Source organism: Eriocheir sinensis, unplaced genomic scaffold, assembly GCF_024679095.1.
Source record: "Eriocheir sinensis breed Jianghai 21 unplaced genomic scaffold, ASM2467909v1 Scaffold613, whole genome shotgun sequence".
Classification (NCBI taxonomy): domain Eukaryota; kingdom Metazoa; phylum Arthropoda; class Malacostraca; order Decapoda; family Varunidae; genus Eriocheir; species Eriocheir sinensis.
In genome coordinates this window covers 92,501-103,357 of record NW_026111958.1, presented here as the reverse complement: position 1 = coordinate 103,357, position 10,857 = coordinate 92,501, and the positions used below count along the sequence as shown (strand labels likewise).

The 10,857-nt window shown below is 36.3% G+C and overlaps 1 protein-coding gene across 1 annotated transcript in view; it reads left to right on the top strand.

Moving 5' to 3' along the window:
• Positions 1 to 4,011: 4,011 nt before the first annotated feature.
• Positions 4,012 to 10,857, top strand: part of LOC126993442 (transmembrane protein 132C-like) — a 79,984-nt gene continuing 73,138 nt past the window's right edge. Inside the window, 1 exon segment of the mRNA XM_050852566.1 lies at positions 4,012 to 4,489. Within this exon segment, the coding sequence (XP_050708523.1) occupies positions 4,411 to 4,489 (79 nt within the window). The 5' untranslated portion in view covers positions 4,012 to 4,410.

Here is a 10,857-nt window from a genome sequence, read left to right as displayed (position 1 = left end):
GAAGAGGAGAATATCAGAGTATGAAAGAAAGGAATATTGAAGAAGAGAGAAAGAATTGTTGAAGAGAATAGAAAAGAAAGAGTTGTTGAAGAGAGTATTGAAGAAGAGAGAAATAATTGTTGAAAAGAATAGAAAAGAAAGAGTTGTTGAAGAAGAGACAAAAGAAGAGAAAGAAGAGAAAATTAAGACCCCTATTAGAACAGTGTGGAGCGCCCTTGTTGAAGAGTAATTCTATCTTCTTATAATCTTAAATACGTAAAAAAAAAAAAACGGTATTGGTATCGGGAAATATATCGGTCATTTGTTAGTTATATCGGGCATCGGTATCGGGACACCTTCAGTAAATACAAAGTTGAGGGCATAGAATATACCTGCGCGTTGCCTCAGTACCCATCTCCGTTACATTGACCCTTGACCTAATTGTTGGCGTCATGAGTATTCTCCTATCGTGAAATGTCCCCTTCGTTTTCTCTTCTACAGCATCGAACGTTTCTCTTCTTCCTTGATCTTTTTCTATTCATATTATGCTCCATCCTGACACATCAAATAGGCTCTTCAGCACTTCTCTCCTCTCTACTCTCATTCTTCTCTTCTGCGATATTCTATTCTCTCTTCAACAAAGGCTCAACACGCTCCTTTTATTGGGTCTTCATTTTCTCTTCTCTCCCTTTTATCTTTCTTCTTCAATATTCTCTTCAACAACTTTTTCTTTTATATTCTCTTCAACAATTCATTTTCTCTTCTTCATTATTCCTTCTCTTCATATTCTGATATTCTCCTCTTCTTCTCTTCTCAGCTTCGTTATCTCTATCTCTTCTCTCTTTCGATATCTTCTCTTCATTTCTCTTCTTCTTTTTTCTCTTCTCAATACTGTTCTCTCATTCTCCTTCTTCGATCCTTTTTTTCTCTTCAACAACTTATCTTCTGACTCCTATATTCTCCTCTTCTTCTCTGCTACGTACTCTGTCTCTCTTCTCTCTTCATCTTTTCTCTTCATCAATTTCTCCTCTTCTTCTTCTCTCTTCTTCAATATTCTCTTCAACATCTCCTCACTTCCTTCTCTCAACTTTCCTCCCTTCCTCCTCTCTTCTCTTCTCTTCTCTTCTCTTCTCTTCTCCTCTTTCCTCTTCTCTTCTCATTCCTTGCACTTTCGCCTAAATCCATATCTGTTGTTTTCTCTTCCTCTCCTCCTTTTCTCTTCTCTCCTACGTAATCTGTCTCTTCTTTCTCTTCATCTTTTCTCTTCATTAATTGCTCCATCTTTCTCTCCAATCTTTTTCTATTTGCTCTTCTTTTTCTCTTCTTTCTTTTCTTCTCTCTTGTTTTTCTCTTCTTTCTCTTCTTTCTCTTCATCTTTTCTCTTCATTAATTGCTCCATCTCTCTCTCTCTCCAATCTCCTTCTATTTCCTCTTCATTTTCTCTTCTTTATGTTTTTTTTCTCTCTCGGTCTCTTCTTTCTCTTCTTTCTCTCTTCATCATTTCTCTTCTACAACTTCTCTCCACTCTCTCTAATATTCTCTTCCTCTTCTAAGCTCCGCCATCTCTATCTCTTCTCCTCTCTCTCTTTTTCTCTTCATCAGTTGCTCCTCTTCCTCTTCTCTCTTCTTCAATATTCTCCTCAGATTCTCCTCTTCAAACTCTTATATTCTCCTTCTCTTCTCTTCTCAACTCTGTAATCTCTATCTCTTCTCCTCTCCATCTTTTTCTCTTCATCAGTTGCTCCTCTTCCTCTTCTCTCTTCTTCAATATTCTCTTCAAATTCTCCTCTTCAAACTCTTATGTTCTCCTTCTCTTCTCTTCTCAACTCTTTAATCTCTTATCTCTTCTTCTATCTCCATCGTTTCTCTTCATCAAATCTTCTCTCTCTCTCCAAGCTCTTTCTATTGGCTCTTCTCTTTCTCTCCTCTCCACTGTACTCTCGTCTTCTCTTCAATATTCTCTCTTCAACAACATATCCTCAGACTCTATAATTGACTCTCTATCTTCTCTTCAACCTCAGGCAACCAAACACTCTATTATCTTCTATTCCTATCCTTTCCTATCCTATTCTAGCCTTTCAGTCATGTCAGGGAGCGAAGTCTTGCTAGAAACGCCTTTGGAGAAGAATTTTCATACCTTTTAGTTTTCATTGTTTTCTATGTCTTAATTTTGCTGGTGTTGTTTTATATTGCTGGTAAGTGTTGAGAGGGAACATTAGGGACGGTATCCTCCTCTTTTCATCGCCCAAAAGTACATATATTTGACAAGGATTTCGTGGGTGTTGTGGGCATTTCCAGGGGTGGTTTGATGACCCTGGTGGTAGTGTGACCCTTCCTCTGTACCATGAACCTTAGAAACACACATATTTGACAAGGCTTTCGTAGGAGCTGTGGGCATTTCCAGGGGTGGTTTAATGACCCTGGTGGTAGTGTGACCCTTCCTCTGTACCATGAACCTAAGAAACACACATATTTGACAAGGCTTTCGTAGGAGTTGTGGGCATTTCCAGGGGTAGTTCCGTGACCCTGGTGGTAGAGTGACCCTTCCTCTGTACCATGAACCTAAGAAACACACATATTTGACAAGGCTTTCGTAGGAGCTGTGGGCATTTCCAGGGGTAGTTCCGTGACCCTGGTGGTAGAGTGACCCCTCCTCTATACCACAAATGTGAAAAAACCCTCATGAAAACCCAATTAATATTCTTTTTGGCCTTTGGAAATTGATGAGATGGAAGATGGTAGCGTTTGAGAATACCACCTAGATCTTTCGAGGCTTTCAAGGTTCAGAGGCTCGTGAGGGCCGACTGTGTTTGAGAATTGGTGTCTTACTGCTAGGTTAGGTTAGGTTAGGTTAGGTTAGGTTAGGTTAGGTTAGGTTAGGTTAAGTTAGGTTAGGTTAGGTTAGGTTAGGTTAGGTTAGGTTAGGTTAGGTTAGGTTAGGTTAGGTTAGGTTAGGTTAGGTTAGGTCCGGTTAGGTTAGGTTAGGTTAGGTTAGGTTAGGGCCGGTTAGGTTAGGTTAGGTTAGAAAACAAACAAACTGCATATATCAAGGTGTTTCATAAGGGTCGTGAATACAAATAGGGAACCAGTGACTTATAATCTCTTTCTCCCGTTTCGTAGTCGTAGTAGGAAGAAAACGAAGGATACGGAAAGCCGCTGATGTACTTTTAAATGGGAAACTAAAACATATGTGACAAAAAGTACCCGTAAGAGATGTTATTGTTAGTACGGTTAGAAAAAGGTTATAAATAGCTTTCGAGATTATATGAGCAATGAAAATATTAATGAAAAGCTTTGTATATTGTCAGTGTTTAGGAAATATTTATAGAAGGCTTTGTAGATTATATAAATGATGGGGCGAGATTAGTTTGAAATTATTAGTGAGAGAGAGAGAGAGAGAGAGAGAGAGAGAGAGAGAGAGAGAGAGAGAGAGAGAGAGAGAGAGAGAGAGAGAGAGAGAGATGAGGGACTGACTGACTGACTGACTGACCCACGAGAGAGAGAGAGACTGGCTGACTGGCTGAGTGCTTCGTTTCATACACTTTGATGCCTCGGTTCGAAACGGTTTCATATCGGAGGGAGATAATTGGCCAAAGGAAACTCTCTCTCTCTCTCTCTCTCTCTCTCTCTCTCTCTCTCTCTCTCTCTCTCTCTTGCTCGTTGGTTACCTCGTTGCCTTCTCTCTCTTTTTCTTTAATTTTCTTTATTTCCTTTATTCTTTCTTTTTTTCTTATTATTTTCTTTTTTATTTCTAGTTTATTTATATTTTCTTGGTTTTATCTTTTTTTTTACTACTACTACTACTACTACTACTACTACTACTACTACTACTACTACTACTACTACTACTACTACTACTACTACTACTACTACTACTACTACTACTACTACTACTACTACTACTACTACTACTACTACTACTACTACTACTACTACTACTACTTTTATGGGCGGTAAGATGAAAAGGAGGAGGAGGAGGGGAGAGAGAGGTGAGGCGCGTGCGCTGGTCGAGAGAGAGAGAGAGCAGTCACACTCTCAACCCAGCCGTAGCCACACGCGCGTGCAATCCGTCGGCCGGTCTGTCTGTCTGTCTGTCTGTCAATTCGGCCACTCCCACACACACACACGCACACACGCACACACACACACACACAAAGAAGTGCGTGAGACTGCGTGCGGAGTGAAGGAATACCGTGACACACACACACACGCACGCACGCACACGCCTACTCAAAAACAAACACACACACACACACATACACACACACACGTTGTCACACACACACGCACGCACACACGCACACACACACACACCCCTAGGAAATATGGGAGAGGAAGCTACCCCCTCTCTCCCCCCTCTACCCCCTCAGTGAGAGAGAGAAAAAGAGAGAGAGAGAGAGAGAAAGAGAGGGAGGAAAGAGAGAGAGAGAGATGGAGGAGAAGCGAAGAAGACTCCTCCCCCTTCCCTTCCCTCCCCTCTCCCTATGTCTGATGGTTACGATGATTCAAGGTAAGTTTTCTCTCCGTTTCCTCCATTTTTTCTCTCCATTTTTCCTCTCTCTCTCTCTCTCTCTCTCTCTCTCTCTCTCTCTCTCTCTCTCTCTCTCTCTCTCTCTCTCTCTCTCTCTGGTTTTATTTTTGTTTTTTTGGTTTTTCTTTTCTTTTTTTCTTTTTTTCTCGTTTTTCCTTCTCTCTCTCTCTCTCTCTCTCTCTCTCTCTCTCTCTCTCTCTCTCTCTCTCTCTCTCTCTCTCTCTCTCTCTCTCTCTCTCTCTCTCTCTCTCTCTCTCTCTCTCTCTCTCTCTGTTTTATTTTATTTATTTCTTTTTTCTTCTGTTATTTTCTGTACTTTTATTTTATCTTATCTCTCTCTCTCTCTCTCTCTCTCTCTCTCTCTCTCTCTCTCTCTCTCTCTCTCTCTCTCTCTCTCTCTCTCTCTCTCTCTCTCTCTCTCTCTCTCTCTGGTTTTATTTGTTTTTTTCTTTTTTTTCCTATTTTCTCGTTTTTCCTTTCTCTCTCTCTCTCTCTCTCTCTCTCTCTCTCTCTCTCTCTCTCTCTCTCTCTCTCTCTCTCTCTCTCTCTCTCTCTCTCTCTCTCTCTCTCTCTCTCTCTCATCCTACGCAATTTTCACTCTCCCTCTCACTCCTCCTCCTCCTCCTCCTACCTACGCAATTTCCTTCACCTCTCATTCTTCCTCCTGTTATTCCTCCTCCTCCTCCATCAGCCATAGATCTTCTCCTCCTCCTCCTCCTCCTCCTCCTCCGCCTCCTCCTCTTCATCTCCCTCCCACTCTCTCTAACACGCCCTTTCCTCCTCCTCCTCTTCCTCCTCTCCTCCTCCTCCTCCTCTTCCTCCTCCTCCTCCCACTCTTCTCCCTACTATAGCATCACATGTACTCCTCCTCCTCCTCCTCTTCCTCCTCTTCCTCCTCTTCCTCCTCTCCCTCCCTCTCCCCTCTCTCACCACGCCCTCTCTCTCTCTCTCTCTCTCTCTCTCTCTCTCTCTCTCTCTCTCTCTCTCTCTCTCTCTCTCTCTCTCTCTCTCTCTCTCTCTCTCTCTCTCTCTCTCTCTCTCTCTCTCTCTCTCTCTCTCTCTCTCTCTCTCTCTCTCTCGACCTCTTTCACCTCCAAAATGTCATATTTAACTGATTTACTGACTGACTGACTGACTGGCTGACTGACTGGCTGATAAATGATAGTGTTTTTGGTGTGTGTGTGTGTGTGTGTGTGTGTGTGTGTGTGTGTGTGTGTGTGTGTGTGTGTGTGTGTGTGTGTGTGTGTCTCTCTCTCTCTCTCTCTCTCTCTCTCTCTCTCTCTCTCTCTCTCTCTCTCTCTCTCTCTCTCTCTCTCTCTCTCTCTCTCTCTCTCTCTCTCTCTCTCTCTCTCTCTTTTAAAATGGTGATGCGCGTGTTCTGACCACAAACACACACACACACACACACACACACACACACACACACACACACACACACACACACACACATGGAACTTCCGGTAAGATGTACTCAAAAAAGTAAACACACACACACACACACACACACACACACACACACACACACACACACACACACACACACACACACACACACACACACACACACACACACACACACACACACACACGAAAACAACAATAATAATGGAAATAATGATGAAAATAAATGGAAAATAAAGCGGCATTTGGCAACCTTCCCTTACCTACCTAGATCAATACAGAACAGTCGTCTAAGTTGCCAGTTACCATTATATTCACCCAATTATCTCACTTTCTCACTATCTCTATCTCTCTTTCTCTCTCTCCTGCCTTTCTAAATGCTCTCCTTTCTTTAAATTGAGAGAGTGAAAGAGAGAGAGAGAGAGAGAAAGAGAGAGAGAGAGAGGAGGGACGAAAGAGAGAAGCAAGCATCCGAGAGAGAGAGAGAGAGAGAGAGAGAGAGAGAGAGAGAGAGAGAGAGACTGGGTGGGGCTGGATGCTGGAGAGATGTTTCGTGCTCTCTCTCTCTCTCTCTCTCTCTCTCTCTCTCTCTCTCTCTCTCTCTCTCTCTCTCTCTCTCTCTCTCTCTCATTTCGGTCCGATTAGAGTTAGAGATAGCTCATTTTCTCTAATTTGTTATTGATGGGTGTTTAGCGAGTGCTTGTGTGTGTGTATGTGTGTGTGTGTGTGTGTGTGTGTGTGTGTGTGTGTGTGTGTGTGTGTGTGTGTGTGTTTTACTTTTACTTATTTTTTTTCTTTTACGCTACGATTTTTCTTTTTTTTTGTTTGTTTGTTTTTGTTTGTTTGTTTTTTCCTCCTTTTTTTCATTATTTCCTATTTTCTCGTTTTTATTTTTTTTTTCCTTTTTCTGCTTTTTTCTCAGCTCACATTTTTAACAAGTCCATTTTTTCCTTGTTTTTCTGTTGTTTTCTTCTTCTTCTTCTTCCTCTATTTCCTGTTTTGTTTTTTATCTGGTTCTGTTTTGTTTTGTTTTGCTTTCTTTTTAAATTTTGCCAACGATAAGGTCACGTCATTTGTGGTTCTGTATATTTTTTTTATTTCTTTTATTTTATTTCATTTCCCTGTTTTCTTTTCCTGTTTTCCTCCTTTTTTCTTGTATATGTTTGTGAAATCCATTTATTTTTCCCCTTTTTCATATTTTCATTTTTTTCTGTTTCTCATCTTCTAGTTTTCCTATATTCATTTTTGTTTTATTTTCCTGTTTTTTTTTCTTTATCATCATTTTTTTTCTTTCATATTTTTCTTTTCTTATTTCTTTTATTTTTTTTCCCTGTTTTTTCCTGTTTTCCTCCTTTTTTCTTGTATATGTTTCTGGAGTCCATTTACTTTTCCACTTTTTCATATTTTCATTTTTTTCTGTTTCTCATCTTCTAGTTTTCCTATATTTATTTTTGTTTTATTTTCCTGTTTTTTTCTTCTATTTCTTTTATTTACTCTGATTTCCCTGTTTTTTTCCTGTTTTCCTACTTTTTTTCTTGTATATGTTTGTGGAATCCATTTATTTTTACCTTTTTTCATATTTTCATTTTTTTCTGTTTCTCATCTTCCAGTTTTCCTATATTCATTTTTGTCTTATTTTCCTGTTTTCTTCTTGATCATCTTTTTTTTTCTTTCATATTTTTCTTTTTAATTCTGCTAACGATAAAATTTTGGTGGTTGTATTTTTCTTATTTCTTTTATTTATTTTTCTTTCCCTGTTTTTTTTCCTGTTTTCCTCCTTTTTTCTCGTATATGTTTGTGAAATCCATTTATTTTTCCACTTTTCATCTTTTCATTTTTTTCTCTTTCTCATTTTCCAGTTTTCCTATATTCATTTTTGTCTTATTTTCCTTTTTTTTTTCTTTATCATCTTTTTTTTCTTTCATATTTTTCTTTTTAATTCTACTAACGATAAAATTTTGGTGGGTTTTTTTCTTATTTCTTTTATTTACTTTTCTTTCCCTGTTTTTTCCTGTTTTCCTCCTTTTTTCTTGTATATGTTTCTGGAGTCCATTTATTTTTCCACTTTTCATCTTTTCATATTTTTCTGTTTCTCATCTTCCAGTTTTCCTATATTCATTTTTGTTTTATTTTCCTGTTTTTTTTCCTGTTTTCCTCCTTTTTTTCTTGTATATGTTTGTGAAATCCATTTATTTTTCCACTTTTCATATTTTCATATTTTTCTGTTTCTCATCTTCTAATTTTCCTATATTCATTTTTTACTTATTTTCCTGTTTTTTCTTCTATTTCTTTTATTTACTTTGATTTTCCTGTTTTTTTTCCTGTTTTCCTCCTTTTTTCTCGTATTTGTTTGTGAAATCCATTTATTTTTCCCCTTTTCATCTTTTTATATTTTTTACTGTTTTCCATCTTCCAATTTTCCTATATTCATATTTGACTAATTTTCCTGTTTTTTCGTACGTATTTTTCTTTTTAATTCTGCCAACGATAAGGTCAATGTCATTTTTGGTGGTGTTCATTTTTCTATTTTTCTTTTTTATATTTACATTTATTTACGAGTTGTTGTTTTTCTAATTTCCTGTTGATTTAATGACATGTTTGCGATGTTTTGTTTTCCCCGTTTTCATTTTTTCATTCTGTTTCCTGTTTTCCAGTTTTCATCAATCGTTTTTTTTCTTTTCCTGTTTTTTTCTCCTGTTAATCTCCTGTTTTTTTCTGGTTTTCTTTCCTCCCGTTTTTCCGTTTTACCTCAGTCAACGATAAGGTCATGTCTGTGGCGCTGTTTGTTTGTCTGTTTGTTTGTCTGTCTGTCAGCAAGATTACTTTAGGACTTCATTATAACTTCAAAAAAAAAAAATACTAAAACAAAAATAAAAGTATAAAAAAAGGAAAGATTCATTCACTCTACCGTCAACAAACACTTTATTATACCTTGAAAATATCACTTCATTATAACCTCAAAAAAAAAAAAAATCATTAACTTCAACACTTCATTTTAACTTCAAAAAAACACTCTTCATTATAATTTCAGTAAAACATATCATTATACTTTCCAACAAAACTTCATAATTCTACTATCCACAAAACTTCATTATCATACTTTCCACAAAACTTCATTCATTATACTTTCCACAAAAACTTCATTATCATACTTTCCACAAAACTTCATTCATCATACTTTCCACAAAACTTCATTATCATACTTTCCACAAAACTTCATCATTATACTTTCCCAAAAACTTCATTATCATACTTTCCACAAAACTTCATTCATCATACTTTCCACAAAACTTCATTATCATACTTTCCACAAAACTTCATCATTATACTTTCCACAAAACTTCATTATCATACTTTCCACAAAGCTTCATTCATCATACATTCCACAAAACTTCATCATTATACTTTCCCCAAAACTTCATCATTATACTTTCTCCAAAACTTCATTATCATACTTTCCACAAAACTTCATTATCATACTTTCCACAAAACTTCATCATTATACTTTCCACAAAACTTCATTATCATACTTTCCACAAAACTTCATTCATTATACTTTCCACAAAACTTCATTATCATACTTTCCACAAAACTTCATTATCATACTTTCCACAAAACTTCATTATCATACTTTCCACAAAACTTCATTATCATACTTTCCACAAAACTTCATCATTATACTTTCCACAAAACTTCATTCATTATACTTTCCTTAAAACTTCATCATTATACTTTCCACAAAACTTCATTATCATACTTTCCACAAAACTTCATTATCATACTTTCCACAAAACTTCATTATCATACTTTCCACAAAACTTCATTATCATACTTTCCACAAAACTTCGTCATCATACTTTTGTGGAAAAAAAATAAATTAAATAAAACAGGAAAACAGGGAAAAAGCAGAAAGGAAAGAATACCAGAAATAACCACAGAAAAAAAAACAGGAAAATATGTAAGAAAATGAGAAAGGAAAAAAAGGAAAAGAAAAAGAGAATTACAAACAACACCAAAAAAAAAACAGGAAAACAAACACTTCATTTACGTTCAGGAAAACTAATCATTATATCGTGAAAAGAAGACGATTATATTATTTTTTGTTTCGTTCATTGTTTTCATACCTTCTTTTTCTTCCTTTTCTTCTTCCTCTTTTTTTTTTCCTCTTCTTTATCATTCCTTCAATAAAGTCATCTTATCATTTTCATATTTTCTTTTATTTCCTGTTTTCTCTCCATTTTATTTTTATTTTTTTTTCTTCTTCCTCTTTTTCTTCTTTTTCTTCTTCTTTATCATACCTTCAATAAAGTCATCTTATTATTTTCATATTTTCATTTAATTTTCTTTTTATTTCTTATTTTTTCTCCTTTTTATTTTATTTTATTTTATTTTTCTTCTTATTCTTCTTCCTCTTTTTCTTCTTTTTTCTTCTTCTTTATCATACCTTCAATAAAGCCACCTTATTATTTTCATATTTTCATTTAATTTTCTTTTATTTCCTGTTTTCTCTCCTTTTTATTTTATTTTATTTTTATTTTTATTTTTCTTCTTTTTTTTCTTCTTTTTCTTCTTCTTTACTTATACCTTCAATAAAGTCATCTTATTATTTTCATATTTTCATTTCATTTTCTTTTTTATTTCCTGTTTTCTTCTGCTTTTTATTTTATTTTCTTCTACATTAACTATATTTTTTTCTTCATTATTTTATTTCTCATATTTTGTCTTCAAGTTGTTTGTTTTTGTGTTTCCAGTTTCTCTCTCTCTCTCTCTCTCTCTCTCTCTCTCTCTCTCTCTCTCTCTCTCTCTCTCTCTCTCTCTCTCTCTCTCTCTCTCTCTCTCTCTCTCTCTCTCTCTCTCTCTCTCTCTCTCTCTCTCTCTCCCTCGATCTCTCTCTCTCTCTCTCTCTCTCTCTCTCTCTCTCTCTCTCTCTCAACTTGTTTTTTTTC